General features: G+C 41.9%; 1 protein-coding gene and 1 long non-coding RNA gene across 4 annotated transcripts in view; one reads left to right on the top strand and one right to left on the bottom strand.

Moving 5' to 3' along the window:
• The window catches only part of ABHD2 (abhydrolase domain containing 2), a 108,815-nt gene that overhangs the window by 43,641 nt on the left and 39,377 nt on the right, over nt 1-25,797 (bottom strand). For 2 of the 3 annotated variants that reach the window (XM_030931333.1, XM_010378644.2), the window contains one exon: nt 3,502-3,677. In XM_030931333.1, the coding sequence (XP_030787193.1) occupies nt 3,502-3,677 (176 nt within the window). Of the gene's footprint in view, nt 1-3,501; nt 3,678-21,837; nt 22,665-25,797 lie in introns of those variants that run through there. The other variant, XM_030931334.1, reaches the window with a different exon arrangement.
• Nucleotides 14,915-25,597, top strand: LOC115897674. Its single transcript, XR_004057438.1, has 3 exons — nt 14,915-15,044; nt 24,116-24,788; nt 25,119-25,597. It is a non-coding gene; the product is annotated as an uncharacterized LOC115897674 (long non-coding RNA).

Here is a 25,797-nt window from a genome sequence, read left to right as displayed (position 1 = left end):
TCACTGGCCTAGAAAACAGGGGGAGGGAATTCAACATACATCTTTCACTCAGTTCTCTGGGGAAGAATTTTTCCCTTCTAGCTGGAGCTGTCTATATCAGTGTTTCTCAAGCTATTTATAGTGAAGGGTTGATTTTGAAAATATCCAGTAAGTCATGAACAGATACTTTTGAAAAAGACAATAAAAGTTAATTACTAAAAAAATTAAATGAAAAACATATAAACCTCAATTTTCTACTATAAGATTCAACAAATAGGCCGGGCGCGGTGGCTCAAGCCTGTAATCCCAGCACTTTGGGAGGCCGAGACGGGCGGATCACGAGGTCAGGAGATCGAGACCATCCTGGCTAACACGGTGAAACCCCGTCTCTACTAAAATACAAAAAAGTAGCCGGGCGAGGTGGCAGGCGCCTGTAGTCCCAGCTACTCGGGAGGCTGAGGCAGGAGAATGGCGTGAACCCGGGAGGCGGAGCTTGCAGTGAGCTGAGATCCGGCCACGGCGCTCCAGCCTGGGCGACAGAGCGAGACTCCATCTCCAAAAAAAAAAAAAAAAAAGATTCAACAAATATAAAATTACTCTGTCACATTGCTGTAGAAGTTCCTGAACATTACTCTTAATTTCTGTAAGAAATTCTACATGAATGAATGAATGAATGAATGAAAAAATAAAAAGTGGTATTTGCACAGACTCTTTGACCCAGCAATTTTACTTTCAGGCATTTATCCTACAGAGGTAATTGTACATACGTAAAATAATATATATGTATTAGGTTGTGTTCAATCATGCAATACATATCCTTTTGCATATGACTGAACACAATCTAAACGCCCAAAAATAGGGGTCTGGTTGGATAAATTATTGCCTATGTAAGTGATGAAATACTATGAAGCCCTTAAAAATAATGAGACTTTTTTTATATACACTGATGTGGCAAGCTCTTCCATAAATTAAGTGAAAAAAAGGCTAAATGCAGAAAGGGGTTATAATAATGCTGCCTTTTGTGTGGAGAGAAAAAGATATCTATATTTATAAATGCATCCATATCTTTGGAATCACACACAAGAACCTTGGGAGTGGGTAGTATTGAGCAGGGGTAGGGATGGAGAGTAGAGGACAGAGAGTGAGATACTTTCTCTGTATACTGTCAGTACCTTGTGAACTTTCTATCGTGAGTATGAATTGCCTACTTAAAAATATGAATATATACTTTTATTTAAAAGAAAAGAGGTGCTTAGGTCATTAAATTTCATTATAATTTTTGTTCAAATTAAGATTTTTAAAATTTACAAATTCTTAATGTTGGTAGGGAAATGTGAATTAGTAAGCAATTGTCCAATATGCATAAAGAACCTTAAAAATTTTGTAAGTTGCTGGATGTAGTGACACATGTCTGTATTCCAACTATTTGCAAGGCTGAGGCAGGAGGATCACTTGAGCCCGATAGTTTAAGGCTGTAGAACACGATGACTGTATCTGTAAACAGTCACTGTACTCTAACCTGGGCAACACAGCAAGACTCCATCTCTTTATAAAATGTATAAGCTTTGACCTAGTAAATTCCAATTCTTGAAATCCTGCCTAAAATTTTCTGATGAAGGACAATATAATTATTGATAGTTACAAAGTTGTAAATAAGTTAAATGCCCAAACATAGAATGGTTAAATTATAATATGACCACATTGTAGAATATTAAGCAATCATTAAAATTGTGTTTTTGAAGACTTTTAGATTTTTAATGACATGGGAAAGTCTTCATAATATAATGTATGATAATTCAAATTTTGGAAAAACAATGCATAGAACTATAAGAAAATGGAACAAAACATCAACAATATATGTTGGGTGACAAAATTACAGGGTTATTCTTATTTTTTAAATGTATTATCCATATTTTCTAAAATGAGTACTTATTCCTTTTATAGTCAGAAAAAAAGTCAGAAAAGGGGGAAAAGGGTTGTTTTTCTCAGAGTACGTCTTAGGTACAAATACTGCCTTCCCTGGAAGCACCTTTGTCAGTCATTTCTGGGGGCAGGAGTGATGGAAAAACATGAGCAAGTACAAGGAGGAATCACTGTTCTGCCCTTTTCAACTTCCCATGTTGGTCCTGGTAGGAAGAGCAGATGGTCAAACTAAACTTTGTGCTTTAGTGGTGGAAGAAGAAAAAGCATTAGAAATAAGGGAAAGAAAACATTTAACTGTTTTAAATAATATTTAAATAAATATAGGAAAAACCAGCTACAGATTTATAAACACAATGTGAACTCCTCATCTATTCATGTATTCATCCTTTCCATGACCGTTTATTAGAAGCCAGCTATTCTGGGCTCTGGGGATTCCTACATTCTAGCAGATAAATAATACACAACCACACAAATAGGTTTAGAGAGTAGAAGCTACCATGAAGAACTAAAGCAGGAAGGCATGATGGATTTACTGAGAAGGAAACATTAGTTAGGGGAGTCAGAGACGGTCCCTCTGAGGAGGTGATATCTGAGCTGAGACCTGAATGACAAGGAGGAGGTAGCCATGTGAAGGTCTGGGGACCAGCATTCCAGGCAGAGGGAATATCAATTAAATCTTTGTCACCAGCTACTTAGCAGTTCTAGCCACTTTAAATACCTAATATGTTTACTGGAATTTACCCATAAATAAATACTGAGTTCCTATTTAAAAAAAAACAAAAGCAAAAAAAAAAAAAAAAAAAAAAAACTACATGCTTTGGAATACTATATAATGCAAAAGACATGTTCACTTCTGGTAGAAATAGCATTCAAAAGGATGCTTGTACCTAACTCCACTTCCTCAAAAGTCTTCATTACGAAGCATTTTAGAATGAATGCTTGCTTATTGTTCTATCTATAGGCTAGATAGAACAATACCAAATTCCAGCAGCAATGAAAATTTCAGTTATTTCTCAGAAATAGGTGTCCTACACCATTGCATGATAGATATGACCTTAATGTGTCTTTTTGTCCAGGGAAACCTAAGCAAAGGGAACCCGAGAGCCTTTTTATCTACTGCTTATCCAACAAACGCCAGCCTATACTGCACCTCTGGGCTTCAGTTTCCTCATCAGTAAAGTAGGGATAGTAAATACCAGCCTCACAGCACTATTTGAGGATTAAATGAGATAACAGTATACACGAAGCACTGAGAATGGTCTGGACTCTGTTGCTGTTATCAACCCAGAAGCCTGGTCCTGGGGTGCCTGGGCTCCAAGCACTCCCTCATCCCCTTACATCAAGCTTCTGTATTTCACAAGAGGATTAAAAACTATTCTACAATGAGTTCTGAAGAGCTTTACATGGTGACTGGCAAACACACGCCGAAGCTAACCTTTGCGGGCTGCTCCTAAGTGATGCATCCCAGCAGACTTCCCAACAGCCCCCGATGCCATGGGCAGAGTGAGTGGCACGAGTATTCATACTGTGCTGTGCTCTCCACTGATTAGTGCTCCTTCTCCAAGTGATGGCCCAACCATACAATCTAAAGCAGCTCACCTCCAACACAGTGCTCAGCCAAGGGCTCGAAGAGGTCGAATGTAGAAGTGGCTCCATCAGACATAGTGATGAACTTTCGGTGCCCGTAAGGATGTGGCGACCTCACCCTTCCCATCTTCCCATACAAGGCTGTCTGGATGTGTCCACTTTTCCCCCAGATCAATGGTGGAATGTATCTAAAGAAAGGACAAGGGAGGTCAATTTTCTCTACATTCCTGGAGCAATGTTCTGAAAAATCTGTTAGCAAAAGTCTTTCAACCTATTTTTTTCCCGGCAAATTCTGCACACAAAGCATAAACATGAGATTTTTATTACATTACATCCATACCATGATTTACCGTCTTTCCCCATTTACTAATACACTCTGCGTCAGATTAGCTTTAGAAATCAACCAGGACATGTATATAAAGAGAGGATTTTAATTTAGGGTAACTCTTAAGTAATTCAACATGGGTTATTTCCATAATATAGAATAAAAAGAAAGCAAGTGATACATTTTGAACACATTCTAACTTGACAAGTTAGCTCATTATTAAAGGAGTTGATGTATATGAAATAGCATAGTGCCTACACTCACTAAATGCTCACTTCTTTCCCTAACAAGACCGGCCACAGCTACAGTGGTTATTCCATTAGCCAAACCTGCTGCTCTCAGTTATGCTGGAAAGGGCTGCAAATTCTTCTAAGAGCCTGTAAGTGCCTTGTGGGGTGAGGGCACTACTGTATGCTCCAGAGAATGTGCTGTAAGGGCAGTGCAGTATAAATATTTGTTGGGTTGATTAAATGTAAAGGCTTGTTAGCCTAAGCAAGGCATGAAGCCTCACTAACAACGGTCCATTGTAAAAACACAGAAGTGACTCTAGGCGTTGGTAGGAAGTGCAAAAATCACAAATAGTTAATTACCAGGAAAAGAAGATGTTCCAAGTTACAACTAAGAAATGATTATGGTTTACAACCACAGTACAAGATGATTCCATTTACTGAAACTGCTGTTGGTTTCACTTCCATGGCTTTTAGCCCAAGCTTGATTGTTGTTCAGGATTTGTATCCTACATAAACTGGAGTCATATAATATAAAATGGTAGTGACATCAATCATTGCCCTCTGTATTATATGGCAGCGGTGAGTGTTTTATTAATAATTTACCTTAACCTACTTGTCAATTCCTGCCTATCATTTCTCTCAGAACCAGATGATCCCCAAAACCCTTTGATTTACTCCTTGTATGTGTGTGTAATTAATGAAATCTACACAAAGTTAAGAGAAGTGAAGCTATCACCTTAAGCAAACCAGTTCCCAGACAAGCTTCCTTTTCGGGGGAGGGGAGGAGAGGAAAGAGTATTTTAAGACATTAAGGACATGAAGTCACTTGCCAGCATAACACCACAGGTGCAAATATCACTGGAAAAGCCATGGCATTTGGAAGGCAGGCGAAGGCATTTATAAGAGCTGAGTGGATTATGACAGTAACAAAAAGCAAGCTTATAAAAATGTCAATTGGACAACCAAACACTACACAAGATCTAGATACAGAACTTATAAAGGATTTCAGACAACCAAGTTAGATAATAAGTTTTGCATAGAGGGAGAGGACTATCCAAGAAATCAAACTTTTGATCACTCCTGGAGGAAAGTTTAAAGAAAATTTTGTTTATAATATAAATTAAAAGTGGAAATATGCTAAGCTTAAAAATGTCAAAAGAATGAGTAAATTTCATATGCCTACCTTCTGAACATGTTTAGAATACAATATAATCTCAGAAAATAGAACAAAAGGATAAAGTAAAGTTTCTTTTTGGCTATTCAAAGATTTCATATTTAATGATGACACATGTGACCATCCTGATGCCACATTCCCAGTTTAGAGTCAGGTCACCTCCTCAGAATCTTGGCAGCAGCCCCCCAAGCAGCCTCCTAGCCTCTAGTCTTGCTCTCACCTACTCCATTATCCACCCACCAATGGAGGGATGATCTCAACACACAAGCCTGGCCCCCACCCTCCACTGCATGGGTCCTCACTTGGCCTAGGAGGCCGGCTACACCCTGGTACTCACTTAACATTTCCACCTAAGCTCAAATAAACCTAAACTACTAGGCCCCAACTCCACCCAGAACAGGTACACATGGTGTTGAACTACTTTTATCTGAGGAGTCTTTGCTCAAGCTGTCTCCTTTGACTGGAATGCTCCTTCAAACCCAGCGTCTCTTTTGGGCCAGCTATTACTTGTCTTTCAAGACTCACTTCCAATCAGGTTGCTGGGGGAGTTGCCCCTTCTCCATGCACAGCTCTGTCCTAGCACCCAGGTGACTTGATCACTTTAGAAACTCTTTTCAAGCAAACCCCTCCCACTGCTCATTCACCTCTAGCTCTATCCCCAGAGCATTGGACTGTACATTACACACCTAGGGGAGATTTGCTTCAATGAACAGAATATACAGACACTTAGTAAATCTAAAAGGACAAATATATGTTTTTAAAATATACAAAAATATATTTTAAAATAATATGTTTCATAATAATGTGAATTCAGCTATTACATGATTGGCGTTTGGTGACTGTCCTCTTTCCAGCCTACCTAACCCCATTCTCAGAGTGGGATGCAATAATTCTCAGTGTGTGTGTGTGTGTGTGTGTGTGTGTGTGTGTGTGTGTGTATGTATTAGGGATCAATTGCCTCAGAATCACTTGGGATCTCAGTTCAATGTAAGATCAATTATACACAGTGGAAGTCTCACAAGATTTGGTTTTATGACAATACCACCTACTGATAAAACACTGTTTTTAATTAACTTCATAATAATACAACACCAGGGTTTACAAAATTGAATTTTTAGACTGCATTTACTATGGTGGGGTTCAACGTGTAGTTGTTTGTTTATACAACTTATCCACAGACTACAAGAAAAAAATGTAAAAACAAAAAACTCAATAGGTGCCCAGTCACACAGTTTAGATCAGGAAGCAAATATGGACTAAAACAGTAGAATATTTTGCAATTTATATAAACATATAAATACTGAAGAAATGCTGCATGGTACATGAGGGAATATGCTTTTTCTATCTATGTGGTAGTTTGTCTGAAAATGTAGTGGCCAATAATTCCACTTATTCCATTCTTCTGCCAGGAGCTAGATTCCCTCCCTGTGATTTGTACTGGCCTGTGGCTTGTCTGGGCTTACAGAAGGTGGTAGAAAGACTGCTGTGCCAATTTAGGCCTGGTCCTTAGGAGACATCGTTGCTTTTGCGCTCTCCTCCTTGTAAGCCTGATGACAGGGCATACAGAAGGCACTGTGATGGAACAGAGAGGAATGTGCATTTTACATTTTGTAGATACTGCCAAGTTGCCTTCTAAAAAAGACGAATCCATTTACATTCCCGCCAATATTGAATGAAAGTACCTGTCTTCCTCACCCTCATTAACAATTGGCATTATTAATCTTCTACATTCTGGCCACTTTGATGGGCAAAAAATGAGTATCTTGTTTCAACTTGTGTTTAAGGTTGATCCAATCTATGGTTGAAAAAAAGTTGCTTATTTGAATTTGCATTTCCCTGATTCATGTTTACTAGTCATTTGTACTTCTCTTCTGTGAACTATCTGTTGATATCCTTTGTCTATTTTTCTATTATATTTTTCTATTGATTTATAAGTATTGTTTTTATTATCCCTACATTAAGCCATTATCTATTATATGTTACAAATGTTTTCTCAAAATCTATTGTATATTTTAACTTTATGTACTTTTTTTTTTTTTGGAGACAGAATCTCCCTCCATCGCCCAGGTTGGAGTGCGGTGGAGCGATCTCAGCTCACTGCTACCTCTGCCTCCTGGGTCCAACCAATTCTCCTGCCTCAGCCTCCCTAGAAGCTCGGATTACAGGCACGCACACCATCATGCCTAGCTGATTTTTGTATTCTTAATAGAGACGAGGTTTCACCATGTTGGCCAGGCTGGTCTTGAACTCCTGACCTCAGGTGATCGGCCCACCTCAGTCTCTCAGCCTCCCAAAGTGCTGGGATTACAAGCATGAGCCACTGCGCCCGGCCCTAGTTTTTAATCTTTTATAGTTAAAAATATCTTTTATAGTTATAAAAATATCTTTTATGGTGACATAACAAGATAAAGTTAAAATATACAATACATTTTGTTGTTTTTTTGTTAAAACCTTTGTGTTTTGCATTTTGTTTCAAAAAGAGCTATTGCAATACCCAATTATAAACATAATTCCCAATGTTTCCTTCTATTACTTCTATAGTTTTAGAAAATGTATTAACCTTAAATCCACTTACTTTTATAAAATGATGTGAAGGGAAGATATAATTCATTTTTTTCTGACAGACTAGCTCATCATCCTTGCACAAAAAATGGCCTATCCCTTCCCTACTTTCAGTTGACATCTTTAATATACACCAAGTTCTCAATTAAATATTTAGGTTTGGTTCTATATTCTCTATTCTAGCTCATTGATCTATTTGTCTGTTCATATGCCAGTATGACACTGCTTTCATTAATACAGCTTTATGAGATACTTCGATAGTTGATAGTGCAGGCTGCCTTTGTTATTTTTCAAAATTTTCTTGGCAGATTTCAGCATTTTATTTTCCAGATAAATTATAGGATTAACTTGTTTAGTTCCATAAAAATTTTGGATTTTTAGACCAGGTGCAGTGGCTCACGCCTGTAATCCCAGCACTTTGGGAGGCCAAGGCAGGCGGATCACGAGGTCAGGAGATCGAGACCACAGTGAAACCCTGTCTCTACTAAAAATACAAAAAATTAGCCAGGCGCGGTGGCAGGCGCCTGTGGTCCCAGCTACTCGGGAGGCTGAGGCAGGAGAATGGTGTGAACCCGGGAGGCGGAGCTTGCAGTGAGCTGAGATCACGCCACTGCACTCCAGCCTGGGCGACAGAGCTGTCTCAAAAAAATAAATAAATAAATAAATTGGATTTTTGATTGGAAACACGCCAAATATATATTAGCTAGGAGATAACTGACACCTTTACAATACTGATGGGTCCCATCCAAAAACATGGTATATCTCTCCATTAAATCCTATAGTAAAACTTCATTGCTTTCTTCATGTTTTACAGAATATTACATTTTTACTACACTAATTTGCATGTCTTTCTGTCTGTGTTTTTTAAAGCTATTCTTGAGTTGAAGCATCTGGGCATGTTTTACCCTTAACTCCCTGAAAGTAGGAACAGTCTCTTCTGCTTCTTTACTAATCCATATGGTATTGTGGCCAATGTTGTGCTGTGGCCAGTGGTTAACAAATGTTTGTTACTAACAAACAAGCTGGGCCACAACAAAATATAGAGGTCAGCCTGTCCTTATCTTCTGAGCCTATTTATAATCAACATCTGGCTTACTAACAGAATTGCTCAGTGGGAAAGACCACAAGGGTCTGGGCCTCCCTCCCACCCCTCATATACATACGCACGTACACACACACACACACACACACACACACACACACACACAGACACGTCTTTGAGCAGATGAAGCTCACATAGGCAAGGACAGCTGGTGTTTTAAAAAGAGAGTTGAAAAAATAAAGTTGACTGATGCTCATCTTTGCCTTAAATCAGTGGGTGACCAATTCTTCCTTATGGTACCCAAGTCCCTTGGCTGTAAATCAAACTATTTTATAGCTAGTGATTAAACTCAGACTTCACTGTTATTTCCTTTGATTCTCCCTTGTACTTCTCTACCAAATTAGCACAGGACTTGGCACACAATAGATGTTTAGGATATGTTGTCTGAGATTGAGTCGTCACACCTCAGCAAGTTGCAGCAAGTCCTTTCCAGTGAACCAAATGCCCATCAGCAGCTGCTCCTCGGCATTTGAGGTTTCTATCACATAGGATGCATTGCTTAAAGCAACAAAACCCAACTCTGACTAACTTAAGAAAGGAGTACACAGAAGGACACTGGGGTGCCTACTAAATGGAAAAGAGGCTGGAGAACCAGGCTTGAAATGAGGGCAGGATCCAGGAAAGAAACCAAGGGGCTGCTCCAGGAATGTGCTTTTTACAACATCAGTACCAGTGTCCCCCCACTCCACTCCAAAGTCAACGTCCCAGAAGTACAGCAACTAGAAGGGATGCCTTCAATTTCAGAGTGGGTGGGCAGCACACTTTGATTTATTACCTGCATGCAGTGGGAGAGAAGAACTTTCCCAAGGGGAAATTTGTATGCCCTTAGAAAGGAAGAATGAATGCTAGGCAGCCAGAAGGGGACAGACGTCCCCTGAAAGGTTTTTTTTTTTTTTGAGACAGAGTCTCGCTCTGTCACCCAGGCTGGAGTGCAGTGGCCGGATCTCAGCTCACTGTAAGCTCCGCCTCCCAGGTTCACGCCATTCTCCTGCCTCAGCCTCCCGGGTAGCTGGGATTACAGGTGCCGCCACCTCGCCCGGCTAGTGTTTTGTAGTTTTTAGTAGAGACGGGGTTTCACCGTGTTAGCCAGGATGGTCTCGATCTCCTGACCTCGTGATCCGCCCGTCTCGGCCTCCCAAAGTGCTGGGATTACAGGCTTGAGCCACCGCGCCCGGCCCCCTGAAAGGTTTTGAGCTGGGCTTGTCTTTGATTCAAGAGGCTTCTTTACTGCCCTGATACCCTATGGCCCACATTAAACCATCATGTTCCCATCTAGTTCTTCTGAAGGCTCATCTTTCTGTCCCTGTCCCCACTTCTTAGCACTTCACATACTTCTCAAATGTATTTATTTCAGCATCTGCTTTACCTGCAACACAATGTACATAAGAAACAGGAGAAACAGGTAATCTCCTTAAGTGTTGTTTTCTTCCCCCCGTGCATCCATTTTCTAAAAGCAAATCTGAGCACACAAAAGGGCTGGAGTGGTTTGTTTTGTTTTTGCGAAGGAGTCTCACTCTGTAGCCCAGGCTGGAGTGCAGCGGCACGATCTCGGCTCACTGCAAACTTCACCTCCCGGGTTCAAGTGATTCTCCTGCCTCAGCCTCTGGAGTAGCTGGGATTACAGGCACCATGCCTGGCAAATTTCATATTTTTAGTAGAGACGGGGTTTCACCATGTTGGCCAGGCTGGTCTCAAACTCCTGACCTCAAGTGATCTGCCTGCCTTGGCCTCCCAAAGTGCTGGGATTACAGACGTGAGACACTGCGCCCGGCCTACTGGAGTTGTTTTTTTAAGGAGACATCTAGGAAAGTAGAGTTTCTAAGACTCCTGGTCAATGATCTTTACTGGTCTTAAAGCACAGTAGCACATTTTGAATTCATCACTTTGCCCCCACGACTTTTTTGAGGTAAAATACATATAACATTTTAAAGTCTACAATGCAATGGCATTTAATACATTCATAATATTGGGCACCCATCACCTCTATCTAGTTCCAGAATATTTCATCACTGCAAAAGGAAAGCCTATAGGCATGAAGCAGTCACTTCCCATTTTCTCTGTCCCCTATTCCCTGGCAACCACTAATCTGCTTTCTCCCTCTGTAGGTTGACATATTCTGTATATTTCTTATCAATAGAATCATCAACATGTGACCTTTTGTCTTGGGATTTTTCACTTAGCATAATGTTTTGAGAGTCACCCTTGCTGCAACATGTTATCAGTAATTCATTCCTTTTTATGACTGAATAGTATTTCATTGTATGAATATACCACATTTTGTTTATCCTTTCATCAGTTATAGACATTAAATGTAGGCTGGGTGCGGTGGCTCACGCCTGTAACCCCAGCACTTTGGGAGGCCAAGGCAGGCAGATCACTTGAGGTCAGGAGTTTGAGACCAACCTGGTCAACATGGTGAAATCCCATTACTAAAAATACAAAATTAGCCGGGCATGGTGGCCCACGCCTGTAATTCCACCTACTCAGGAGGCTGAGGCAGGAGAATTGCTTGAACCCAGGAGGCGGAGGTTGCAGTGAGCTGAGATCATGCCACTATACTAAAGCCTGGGTGACAGAGTGAGACCAAAAAAGAAAAAAGACATTGGATGGTTTCCACTTTTTGGCTATTGTGAATAGCACTGCTGTGAACATTTATGTACAGGCTTTTGTTTGAACATCTGTTTTCAATTTTCTGGGTTGTGTCCCAGGAGTGGAATTTCTGGGTCATACGGCAATTCCGTGTTTAACTTTTTGGGGAACCTCCAAACTTTTTCCCACAGCAGCTGTACCATTTTATATTCCCAACCAGGAACATACAAGAGTCCCAATTTCTCCACATCCTCACCAACAGTTGCTATTGTCCATTAAAAAGAAATTACTACAGCTATCCTAGTGGGTATGAAGTGGCATCTCTTGGTGGTTTTGATGTGCATTTCCTTTATGACTAACGATCTTGAACATCCCCTTTTGACTTGAGGCCATTTCCTTCTACTCTATCTCTATTTTCATCTCTATGTCTAAAATTAATCACAATTTTGTTTGTTTGTTTGTTTTGAGATGGAGTTTCACTCTTATTGCCCAGGCTGGAGTGCAACAGTGTGATCTTGGCTCAGTGGGATCTCAGCTTGGTGTGATCTCAGCTCACCGCCACCTCCACTTCCCGGGTTCAAGCGATTCTCCTGCCTAAGCCTCCCAAGTAGCTGGGATTACAGGCATGCGCCACTACGCCCAGCTAATTTTGTATTTTTAGTAGAGACGGGGTTTCTCCATGTTGGTCAGGCTGGTCTCGAACTTCCGACCTCAGGTGATCCACCCGCCTCGGCCTCCCAAAGTGCTGGGATTACAGGCATGAGCCATTGCACCCTGCCACAATTTTTTAAAAAATAAATAATTAGTTGATAAATATATATTATCAGTCTCCTGTTTATCTCCCAATGGCTCGTTCAAAGAAGCAACTGATAATAAAACTAGTAATAGTTAAAACTGCATGTGGTATAACTGAGTATTGGGATTGTCCAAACATTGACAGAAGAATCTAGTTTTCATAAAAACATTTAAATCTGTAAAATTTAACTTAGAGAATTGGACTTGGTGGAACTAATGGTCGCAAGAGAACTTGCTATAGCAGAAGCTATGGTCATAATATATGACATGGTCAAAAAAATGATTAATGACTCCAGTCTTTGTAGTAAATTTAAATGGAAAACAACCCTGATGAAGACAAAATTTAACTGTATTGTATTAAAAAAAAAAAAAAAAAAAAAAAAAAAACTCTTCATGGAATCAAATTGGCTCAGCAGACTTTTAGAAAATATTTTCCCAAAGAAAAATTCTTTAGTGTTAGCCTAACTCTGATGAAAATATTTATATTCAAAATTGTCACTGGGTTCAACCCCTCCTGCATTCAATGGGAATGCAGGTGGCTAGAATGCGACTGGCACTCCATTCCTGCATGTTCCTCCTTCCCAGCCCAACCCAAGACAAGAGACTTGAAACCAATAAATGCGATGATATGAGCTGAAAAGTAAGGAATTGGGTGGAGAAGAATATCCCAAATGTGGTGATGGCTCAGGGGCTGTGGAGGGGAAGGCTGGGCAGGCCACTTGCTGAGGAGCTCCGTGGAGGTCCTCTGAGTAGTCTGGCTTCTCCTTCTTAACAAGGCAAGAATAAGGCTCATGATTTCACAGATTAAAAAGGAATGGGAGGAAATAGTTACCATGCTCTAATTTAGCTGCAAGAACGAGATACATGCTAAGGCAAATGCCACTGGAATCTTACTACAGCAAAGAAATTATGTCACCCGGAGCGAAACCTGGGGCCTCTCCCTTCACAACTTAAAAAACATTAAGGATGTTCCCCCAAGTTCTTTAACAAAGGAAGTCAAGGATGTTTGAGGTATTAATCTCAGGGGCTGAGAATTTATTCACCTTTTTTCTTTGAACGTGGCATAATAAATAAAACTGATATTTTATTTATCTATACAGCACTTCATAGTTTTTCAAAGTCCTTTTTTACATGATCTCATTTGCCTTCAATGACAATTTTGTGAAATGGGCAGATATTGTTAACCCCACTTTACCACAGGGACCCTGAGGCCAGGGAGTTCATGGTTTGACCACATTCACACTGCTAGTTGAGAGCAGGGTTGAGACTTCAACTGGGGCCTTGGCCACTGTGTCCAGGGCTTATTTGGATGATAAAACAGACATGATGAGGATAGATAGATGCTTTCATTCCAGAGACTCCTATGAGTCTATTAGTCATCCTTTAAAAATATTAGTTCTCTAGAACCAATGTAATGAGACCAAACATATCTGGAGTAGTCAACAGCGAACCTCTACCTTTAAAAATATATCAAATTAGCATGTATATATTCTGGTGCTGGCCATTTTAAAGGTTATCTTGAACTAGGGACTTTTCAGCAACATGGAGAACCCTGGTAGATATTCCTGATAGAAATCTGTTTATTGAGGAGCTGGTGAATGTGGGCTTTCAAGCCAGAAGCTGGCACTAAATAGGAGAAACGGTAAAGAGACCAAGCTCTGGGGCTCAGGCAAGTACTAAACAACAGTAGTCACAACAAAGGGGAATCACTCAGGAGTAACTCCCTCTTCCTGCTTTAACCGTTTTTTTTTTGTTTTTTTTTTTTTTTTTTTTTTTTTGAGACGGAGTTGCCCAGACTGGAGTGCAGTGGTGTGATCTCTGCTCACTGCAGCCTCCATCTCCTGGGTTCAAGCGATTCTCGCGCCTCAGCCTCCTGGGTAGCTGGGGTTACAGGAGCACGCCACCACATCTGGCTAATTTTTGTATTTTTAGTAGAGATGGGGTTTCACCATGTTGGCAAGAACTCCTGACCTCAAGAGATCCGCCCACCTCAGCCTTCCAAAGTGCTGGGATTAACAGGAGTGAGCCACAGTGCCTGGCCATTCTGTTTTTGTAGTGGGGTCACATCTCACCAGCAGCTTGGTTCTCAAGTTAAAAGGCAAAACTATCAGGCTGGGTGTGGTGGCTCACGCCTGTAATCCCAGCAATTTGGGAGGCCAAGTGGGAGGATTGCTTGAGGCCAGGAGTTCGAGACCAGCCTGGGTGACACAGGAAGACCTCATCTATACAAAAAATAATAATAATAATAATTAGCTGGGTGTGGTGGCGCATGCCTGTGGTCCCAGCTACTTGGGAGGCTGAGGTAAGAGAATCATTTGAGCCCAGGCAGTCGAGACAAAAGTGAGTTATGATCGGGCCACGGCACTCCAGCATGGGTGACAGAGTAAGACTCTGTCCAACAACAACAAAAAAGTGAAACTAAACTATTAACTATAATCAAATTATGCCCTGAGCATCCCTTAGTAACACACTGTCTCTAGGCAAGGGGAGTCCAAGCAGTTCTCCTCCAGTGCCGGGAAGATGGCTGGGGCTGCGGATAAGCACAGATGGCACTGGTAGCTTGAGGTTAAGGCCATGTTGTGAAACAAAGGAAACGGAAAACAAAAACACATCTTTAAACGTGAAGATACAGTAAGGTGCTCTCTCTCGCAGGAGAGACACACAGGCCCTGGTACCAGCAGAGGTGCCGTGAGGCTCCCAGATCACACAGGGACGGGGTGGCGGGGGGACTGTGCTCCTTTGAATGGACAGGCTGGCAGAAGGCTCAGCACAAATAAGGTGATGTATGTGTGTGTGGGTGGGGGGGGGGGTGTCTCTCTCTTAATCTGTAGAGTTGGATTTGCATAAGTTAAATGTACATAGGTAACTGCATTATATATTAGAAAGCATATCAAGGTAATAGCTAACTATATTGTAACGTTAAAAAAAAAAAAGAAGAAGAAATTCATCTTTAATTTATCTCCTGCCTAAATTCCAAGTCATCAGGTACAAGAAGGAACTTCCAGCACAGAGAGGTGTTTTTGCTAGATTCTGTTGGGCATCCACAGCCACCTCTGGTATTTGCCTGGAACTCTCTCTAAAGGTTTATTTAAAAGGTCATCCAGCAAAATGAATGGCTATCTTCTCCAGGGCTCGTGACTATCAAATGTCAGGACCACATGTCTTTCAGTAGAGCTTGAGGAAAAGAACTGCTAACATAGCACGTGAGTGGAAGCCTCACAATTCCAGAGGCTCTGACTGTTCCTAACACAGGCTGCTCAGCTCTACACACCGGCTGTGTAACTTTACACTCTGCCCTCAGACTCCCCTCTCTTTCTGCAAAACCCAAGTCCAAAGGGACTCTTCAGCCACTGAGGCAAAAGGCAGAGGAGTTACATCATCTTGGGAAGCCCTCCCAAGAAGAAAACTCTCTCCATCATGTCTACAGAGACCTGCTGCGTGGCTGCTCCAGACAACTGCACGTTCAAATGGCTGGTGATGTTCTCTGCTGGCTGCGTGCTGAGACTCTGGTCAGATTCTAGTTAGGTGCCAAGACTGTTAGGAGCCATAGGCTCGGGATGTTTCCTCAGTTTCCAGAGAGAATGGCCATCTCCACAGGCCCTCCACTCTGCTTACTTGAGTACACACACTCAAGGGAAGAAAAGCAAATTTTTCATCTCAGAAAAAAATAATTGTTCACTGAGGAAAAAAAAGGTGACCTTTACTCTGACAAACAGATTTGTTTTGAGAGTGACAACATAAACTGAGGATGCCCAACTAGGATTGTGCTGCTGGCACCTGGGGCCAAACCAAAGATGTTATCAGGTCCGAGCTTGCCTCTACCTGTATTTTCTTTTGGCTCTTAAATATTGATTTAATAAAATTCAACAAATACAAGTGCTGTGAGGCATACAGAGATTAGAGCCGGACACAGTGACCGCCCTGGTGGCATTTGTAATCTGAAGGTGGGATGCATGATGAACACACAGGCAGCTACTGTCACAGACAGGAGCAGTGGGCAATGGGGTCAGAGGGATAGAATAGGATGATACTATGGGGAGACAATCACGAGGCTGAGAAGTACCAGTTTCACTCAGTGCATGTTGGGGAGTACTAGGATCTGAGAGAGGAGGGACAGTTCTGAGCACCAAATCTCTGCATCGGGAGCTGGGTGAGTCATGTCTCTAGTTTATTTATTTACTTATTTATTTTTAGAGACAAGGTCTTATCTGTCACCCAGGCTGGAGTGCAGTGGTATAACTCCGGCTCACTGCAGCCTTGACCTCCCAGGCTCAAGCAATCCTCCCATCTCAGCCTCCTGAGTAGCTGGGACCACAGGCACACGCCACCATGCCCAGTTAATTTTTTTTTTTTTTTTTTTGTAGGGACAGGGTCTTGTTATGCCGCCAGGGCTGGTCTTGAACTCCTGGGCTCAAGCAATCCTCCCACCTCAGCCTCCCACAGTGCTGGAATTATAGAAGTGAGCCACCCCGCCTGGCCTTCTAGCTTAATCTTCACAATTCTGAGCAAGGTGTCTTCCCCATTTTAAAGATGAGAAAAAAAAAAAAAAAAGCTAGGATTAGAGGACAGGTCTCTGATTCAGTCCAAAGCGTTTCTTACTTTATCACACTCAAGACTCATCAACTCCCCCAACCAGAAGCTAAAATAACAGCTGTGTGCCAGTTTTCTCCTGTCTGATCAACTGTCAAAATGTTCGATATTAAATAATGTTTCTTCAAATTGATAACTGAATTTGTTGGAGCTTCTCTACAGTGGTCTTCACATGTCTGACAAAAAACCATTTCTTTCATTTTGCATGTTTTTCACAACTGTAACTGACTTCTTGTTAGTGGCGTTTTTTCTGCAGAAGATACATCTGGGGGCTAATTAATTTGAATATTCACATTTAATTATTTCTAAGATGAGGCCAAGATGTTAATAAAATCATACTGAATATCTCCCCAAAGATAATGAGATCCAGGAAAGCAATGACAGTGAGAGCAAGACAGGATGGAAGTGCTTCTAAAAAGCTGACAGGTGTCTGATTTGGGGACACATTTTTACCCTACTTTCATGCGTGAGAATAAACCCACAAGGACAAGCATCAGTGGTGGGGGAAACACTGGGAGTGAAGCTTTGCGGCAGCTCCACAAGTCTGCAAACTGAGCTCTGGGCCTTCCTGTGTGTGTGTGTGTGCACACAGGGAAGGTAAGGAAGCCAGGAAGGGCCAGAGTTTAGGAGAACATTTTGTCAGTTCTTATCCCAGATCCTGAACTGCCAGAGCTTCCCTGCTCCACAGGCCTGGAAGCCAGGGCCCCTGCTGCTCCTACCACAGACACCTCTGGTTTCTTTTCTGGCCTATCTACCCCTAGCCCAGTGGACCTGAAGCCAGCAGGTCAACAGCAGGTCTTTTGTGAGCCCTCCCCACTGGGCTTCACCCTTCTCCACTAGGATACGGCCCCCACTGGAAGCCCTTCTTTTCAGAAGGGCCAGATGTGGAGTAGACCCTGCGTGCACATCTCACCAGTCCTGCTAGGGAGGCGAGGCTGAGGCTGGGAAAGGGCTTCCTCATTAGCTTCAGGAACAAACACCTTGGGCCTTTTATCTCAAAATGGCAGCGACATATTCAGCTTCCCAAACACCCATTAATAGGCTCATCAGAAATCCGCTTTGAACACAGCATTTTCCCCTCACTGGAGGCAAATTCTTCTCCACAGCTGTCACACATTACATTTTCACAGTTGTTGCTAAATGCTCTGTTCCTGAATTGCAGGATCTGTACAGGAAAATTCCAATGCAAAGACTGTTTCTGCCTGAAATGACCAAAAGTGGCCTGAGGAAACAAAAGAGCAATCCTCTTCTGTTCCTGTAACTGGTTTCCAAATACAGGACGGAGGCCACTGGGCCAGGCTGGCACATCTGTGACCTTTGTGCATATCGTGCAAACTATAAAACATGAATGTTGGGAGAACAGCCCCATGAGTTACAATAAAACCACTTAAAAAGAAATAGTACTTTTTTGCTCTAAGGGAAAATAAATGTGCTTTTCTAATGTTCAAAGAAAACCAGTTAAAACCCCTCAGAACTGTATCCACATGTTAAATGCATCTGATCCCACTATCTTCCTGTTCCACAAACAGCAGGTGGAACTGGTCACACCCCTCCCTACACAGACCACAGACCACAGTCCTCTCTCCTTACGTTGCATTTCAACCTGGTTTTGACATCATGCATTAAGTGGCGAGGAAATTTATTAAGAAGCTCCAGGGTTCCACTTGACAAATGCCATCCATTAGAGAACTGGTCCTGCAAACAGCCAGTCGAAGATTAGTGACCTAACTTTAGGAGAAGGCACCACAGTTCCCAGACCTGGGCTGCCAAGGTGCTAAGTGCAAAGTTCCCAGACTCACTCTGTGCTAACCAAACAGGACGCACGCTGACGCTCAGAACACAGAACACCCGTGTCTTGTCCCCATCTGCTTGGTCACCTCTCTCCTGTCTGGAGGACATGCACATAGATGCCAATGGACTGTTCTTTGTCCAACCCAGTATTGCCTTTTGGCTACTTCCCAGGCCAAGGCTACCTCAAAATCTGTGCCAGGGTTATGGAGGAGGGAAGATTAGAGCTGGAAAATCACATTATATTTGCCACTATTCCTAGTGAAGAAAAACTCACATATCTAAATGTGAAGCCCCTGGATTATCTACACAGAATGCCCTTTTAAGAACACACTTATCGGCCAGGCGCGGTGGCTCAAGCCTGTAATCTCAGCACTTTGGGAGGCCGAGACGGGCGGATCACGAGGTCAGGAGATCGAGACCATCCTGGCCAACACGGTGAAACCCTGTCTCTACTAAAAAATACGAAAAAACTAGCCGGGCGAGGTGGCAGGCGCCTATAGTCCCAGCTACTCGGGAGGCTGAGGCAGGAGAATGGCGTGAATCCAGGAGACGGAGCTTGCAGTGAGCTGAGATCCGGCCACTGCACTCCAGCCCGGGCGACAGAGCAAGACTCCGTCTCAAAAAAAAAAAAAAAAAAAGAAAAGGATATTGCTGCATATTGAGCTAAAGGAAAGCCTGCTGTAGCAAAAAAGGGAGTTGTCAAGGCTGAAAAAAGCAAGAAAAAGAAGGAAGAGAAGGAAGATGAGGAAGATGAAGAGGATGAGAATGAGGAGGAGGAGGAAGATGAAGATGATGATGAATAAGTTGGTTCTAGCATAGTTTTTTTTCTTGTCTATAAAGCATTTAACTCACTCCTTTTTTCTTGTCTATAAAGCATTTAACTCACTCACATAATGAAAATTATGTTTCCTTTTAAAGAAAAAAACTGAAATGTAAGGCTGTGTAAGATTTGTTTTTAAACTGTACAGTGTCTTTTTTTTTTTTTGTATAGTTAACACACTACCAAATATGTCTTTAGATATCCCTGTCCTGGTGGTATTTTCAATAGCCACTAACCTTGCCTAGTACAGTATGGGGGTTGTAAACTGGCATGGAAATTAAAAGCAGGTTCTTGTTAGTGCATAGCACAAATTAGTTATAATATGGCGATGACAGTTTTTTCATCTTCAGTTGTCTCTGATGCAGCTTATATGAAATGATTGTTGTTCTGTAAAGTGAATACCGCTCTGTAATTGCAAAAAAAAAAAAAAAAAAAAAAAAAAAAAAAAGTTGCAACTATTTTGTTGACATTCTGAAGCTTCTAAGTAAATACAGTTTTTTATTAAAAATATATAAAGAACACACCAATCAAGAGATGACTTTAAGGATTAAAATGCTGACATTTGACATCAGCATTTGTATTACATCTTGCCTTTCTCTGATGTGCAGAAAACAACTCACAAAATGGCAAGCAATGATGTTAGGAAAAAAATAGGTTCTAAAAATATTTAATGAAAATTATGTTTCTTTTGTCGGTAATTATATAGATCATTACTAATTGGCCATACTCAAAACTTGACTCCATTCTTGCTCCCAGGGAGTTCACAATCAAGAAAAGGAGATAAGAAAACTTTATACTGCTCTTTCAGGCTCAAAAGACTTGAATAAATGAACTCGCACTGGAAAACTTGGCATCACAAACATGTCAATTTTCCCTAAATTACCTATAAACTTAACCGATACACAATAAAAATAGTAAGATTTTTATATTTGGAATCAAGCATTCCAAAGTTCATTTGGAAAAATGAACCAGCTATAATAGCCAAGAAAAGTATGAAAACAAGCAGTCCTGGGGTATGAGCACCGCCCCACTGCCCACAGCAAAACATAGCACAAAGCTGCAATCTGCTGATGGTACGTGTTCATGATCATTAACGGAACACAAAAGACTAGAAATATACCTAAATATATCCAGGAAATTTAGTTGGTGAAAAAGGTGGCATTGGAATAATAGGGTACAGATGGATTGTTTAATAAATAGTGTTGGACAAAGCATAGCCATCTTGAAAAAAATTATGTTGGAGCCACACTTCACACTAGGATAAATTCTGGAGGGATCAAACATTTCTTTTTTTTTTTTTTTTTTTGAGACGGAGCTTCGCTCTGTCGCCCAGGCTGGAGTACAGTGGCCGGATCTCAGCTCACTGCAAGCTCCACCTCCCGGGTTTACGCCATTCTCCTGCCTCAGCCTCCCGAGTAGCTGGGACTACAGGCGCCCGCCACCTCGCCCGGCTAGTTTTTTGTATTGTTTAGTAGAGACGGGGTTTCACGGTGTTAGCCAGGATGGTCTCGATCTCCTGACCTCGTGATCCGCCCGTCTCGGCCTCCCAAAGTGCTGGGATTACAGGCTTGAGCCACCGCGCCCGGCCGGATCAAACATTTCAAAATAAAAATGAAATCACTCGTATGCTAGAAGAAATTCTAAGTTTTAAAAAATGATCTTGGCCGGGCGCGGTGGCTCAAGCCTGTAATCCCAGCACTTTGGGAGGCCGAGACGGGCGGATCACGAGGTCAGGAGATCGAGACCATCCTGGCTAACACCGTGAAACCCCGTCTCTACTAAACAATACAAAAAACTAGCCGGGCGAGGTGGCGGGCGCCTGTAGTCCCAGCTACTCGGGAGGCTGAGGCAGGAGAATGACGTAAACCCAGGGAGGTGGAGCTTGCAGTGAGCTGAGATCCGGCCACTGTACTCCAGCCTGGGCGACAGAGCGAGACTCTGTCTCAAAACAAACAAACAAACAAACAAACAAACAAACAAACAAACAAAAATGATCTTGCAGTGAAGAAGACCTTTCTAAGGAAACCAGAAATGCCAGAAGCCACAAAAGAAACAATTGAAAAAATTATGCAAACATTAAAAAAAATTATGCATGGCAAATACCACTATTGGCCAAGTCAAAAGACAAATGACAAACTGAGAACAAATATTTGCAATTCATATCACAAAGGGCCAATTTCCCTAGTACATAAAGAGCTCTCTCAAATGATTAGGAAAAAGACCAATGACCATCAGAAAAACAGTCAGAGGCTACCAACAGGCAGTGAACAGAAAAGGAAATAAAAAGTTCTAAAATATAAAAAGATACCCAGTGTCTTTAATCAAAGAAAGACTAATTAAAACCACAGTGAGAAAACATGTTTCACCTACCAGATTGGCAAATATCAAAAAGTAGAAGAACTCCTTGTATTGGCAAGGTTTTGGGGAAATGTGCTCACAGTGCTGGTGTGGAGAGGCTTGAGGGCAACAGCTAACAAAATTTTCCATGCACATCCCCTTTGACCCAGCAGTTCCACTTCTAGGAGTTTATCCTACACTGACAGGTGCGCATCGCACACATCGTGATGAAAATACAGAAGCATTCAATGCAACATTGTGAAAGCAAAAGATTACAAATAAAGGAAACCTCTATCTAGGAGACTGGTTAAACAAACTACATTTGTTTATGGAATACTAAGCAGTCAAGACATAAATGGAGGAAGCTCTTTCATTACTCCTAAGAACAAATCTCTGAGTGATATTTCACAAAGAAAAGATGGAAGGATAAACAAGAGCCTACCGACAGCAAGGGCAACACGAAGGAGGGTACAAGGTCATAGGTTCTATTGGCTGATGAAAGAACTTCTGGGAAATGCAGCCAGGGCTTCTTGAGCAGGGTGAGCCTTGAGCACAAAAGAGGAAGGAAATGATGCAGCTGCCCTGGAGCTTTCCATCAGAGGAACACAGTTACAAAAAGCTGATAGAAGCTACTGTTGACAGCTGTGGGTTAGCCCTGTTGAAATGGCAGCCCTCCCCTATGGCATGTGGGCACAGGAAAACATTTTCTCAGATGGTCAACAACTCCATCCTTGAGAAAAGCCAGCTTAGGCACCAGACCTTCATCTTGTCCACAAAGTGAGACAGCACCACAAAACCATGCAGATAAGTATGTTCTAGAAAATCCTACTAAAGCAAAGTCCATCTCTCTTTATGTATAAAGGACAAATGCAACGGACAGTGCTGGTGTCACTGCTGATACTTATTATTAGGAACGAACAAGATAACGGCTTTCAAAACTACGAAGGATGAAATGAATATTCAGAGTCCTCTTAATTTCATATCAATTCGAAATAGCTATAAGAAATGAGAAGCTAGGCCGGGTGCGGTAGCTCAAGCCTGTAATCCCAGCACTTTGGGAGGCCGAGACGGGCGGATCACGAGGTCAGGAGATCGAGACCATCCTGGCGAACACGGTGAAACCCCGTCTCTACTAAAAAAATACAAAAAAAACTAGCCGGGCGAGGTGGCGGGCGCCTGTAGTCCCAGCTACTCAGGAGGCTGAGGCAGGAGAATGGCATAAACCCGGGAGGCGGAGCTTGCAGTGAGCTGAGATCGCGCCACTGCACTCCAGCCTGGGTGACAGAGCGAGACTCTGTCTCAAAAAAAAAAAAGAAAAATCACCCATATCCTCACAAGCCTTACAAAAATATTCTCATTTTTGTTCCTTTTTGTCCGTATCTATCTGAAAGCAGAGTATTTACATAGTTACAACAATGGTGCTCAGAGATATATAATTGTCTTCTGCTTTTTTCACTTATTCTCTATTTTTATAGATAATTAGTACTGCTAAGTTCTGAATGTCTGCATAAAATTCTATCCTGTTTATTAGCTGTAGTTAAGGGAGGGAGCAAACATTTATTTAGCCCCTTCTATGGGCATGTTACATAATTCAATTTGTCCCTTACAGTGATTCTTATTATTAGGACCCCCTTTACAGACAGAAACTGAGTGTCCAACAGTCTACTGCACAGCAGACGCTGCCTTTGAACTCTGTGTGTGTCTAACCTGACAGCTCTCTCTCTTTCCCCTGCATTATATTGCTGCTGCCTCCATTGTTGGCTACTGCTATTCCCAATTTTTACTATAATAAGCAATGCCAGCAAAATATCTTTACATATTTTGTTTTTACCTTTGACTTTTTTTTCGTGTGTTTTCAACTTCTGTTTAAAAAGTCCAACAGGATGCCTCATCTGTCTCCTGACTCCTGCCTGAGAGATGACTATTCTTAACTCCTTTAGTCGTCCCTACCACCCCACACTTGTCTCTATTTCTTAATGCCATGATTATCCTGCTTATGCCAGTTCTTCAATTTCAGTTTTCAATAGCACCTATTGAACATCCTACTCTGGAAGTTGCTAGCTCTCTTACATCTCCCCTAAGACATACATTTTCTCCTCCCCCATTCTTTTCAACACTGTTACAGCAACACTTATGGTTAAATTAATTTTCAGTGTTTATAAAATTATAATTATGGAAATATTAGCCACAAATAAGTCATATGTTGTATTCTTTTCTGTGAAAATTATTTTCCCTCAAGTTATCACTTTTGTCATTTCCTCATCAGCTTAGTTTTCTATGTGCCAATCACCAATTTGTCTCCAAACTCTAGGGGACCTGTGAGCGTCTTAATAGTCAGAAACCAGTTTTGCTTTCTCCTGGACTCATGGCTGAGGAGTCCCTGTGCCTGTTCCCCTCTGGAAGGACTTCCCGTCCTGCCCCTTCACTTCTCTGCTGGGTCCTAGATCCCAAGGCCACACCAGATGCTATCAGACAACAGAGAAGAGAACCACAAATGTCAAGGAAGCATTCATCAGAGAGCAGGTGATTATGTTCTCTCAAATAAAGAGGCTGTGTAGAGGTATGAAGGGATTCCAGCTAGAAGGCATTGCAAGTGTAAGACATAGGCAAGAGAGAACATGCAGTATGAGAAAATGTGGAGAGATCTGATGTGTCTAGAACACAAGGAATGTGGGGAAGGAGTGAGGGCTGATGCTGGACCTCGCCCTACAGACAGTGAGGAGTCACTTGGTTTAAAGCAGGGGCATGACATGATCAATTTGTGCTTTAGGAAGGTAAGTTGGTGGCCTGCAAAATCAATGAGAAAGGGTAGAGAATGGAGGAAAAGCTATTGCATTCTTCCAAATGAAAGCTGATGACATCCTGCAGTAAGGCAGAGGCATTGAATGGCAAGAAGAGATGGAGTGAAGGACAGAAGGAAGGAGGTCCACGTGACACAGGCTGCTGCCTATGGCCATGATTATTCTCCTCTTCTCTGGACACAGGTGAGTGTGTGCTGCTTCTCAAGTTAGGCATGGGCATGAGCCTTGCTTTAAACCAGAGGTGTCTAATCTTTCGGCTTCCCTGGGCCACACTGGATGAAGAACTGTCTTGGGCCATATATAAAATCCACTAACACTAATGACAGCTGATGGGCTAAAAGAAAATCACACAAAAAATCTCATAATATTTTAAGGAAGTTTACGAATTTGTGTTGGGCTGCAATCAAAGCTGTCCCAGGCCCCATGCAGTCTGTGGGCTATGGGCAGGGCAAGCTCTCAAGCTTGTCCAACGTGCCTTACTTTGTTGTTATTGTTCTGTTTCTTTTGTTTCAGGTTTTTAGCAGCCTTAAGTCATGGTTTGTAGTTTCTCTCTCCAGTGATAAGCGAGAAAGAGTGATGAAGAAGGGGCTTTACCGGCCCACCCAGAAACAGAAACTAAGCACTCATGACTGTGTTTTCTCCCTTGGACACCCAAATCAATGAAATGGAAAAGGAAACAACCAAGTGCCATTTCCAGTAGCAGCCCTTTAAGAGCCAGTGTGTGAGGTGTGACATTGCTCTTCCTGGCTCGGTGGTGACCACAGAAGCAGGTGTTGAGATGTCACCTCCATCAGCTGGGGTCCTAGTGGGACGACAATCAGCAGAACCCTCCTGCCCACTGAAACAAACACGTAGCATGAGTGAGAAATAAACGTTGGTGGTTTTAAGATGCGCAGGTTCAGAGGTAATTAGTTACCAGAGTATAAACTAGTTTACGATGACGAATACAACGTCTAACTCACTATGATTTTGACAATATTGTCATATTTTCCTCTGAGTATCAAATAATATTTCATATTTTAAGGCTTTATTGTTACCAAGTCTTAACATTATGTGGTGTTTATCACATGTACTTCCTTATGCGGAATTTATCTAGGCACGTCTTTTACCCACTTATCTACTGATGTCCTACTGACATTCAGGTGTGCTTGTGTGACCTTTGTGTACATTATGTCTTTTGCTATTTGTACAA

This window comes from Rhinopithecus roxellana, chromosome 5 (genome assembly GCF_007565055.1).
Source record: "Rhinopithecus roxellana isolate Shanxi Qingling chromosome 5, ASM756505v1, whole genome shotgun sequence".
Classification (NCBI taxonomy): Eukaryota; Metazoa; Chordata; class Mammalia; order Primates; family Cercopithecidae; genus Rhinopithecus; species Rhinopithecus roxellana.
This window is presented reverse-complemented; position numbering and strand designations above follow the sequence as displayed.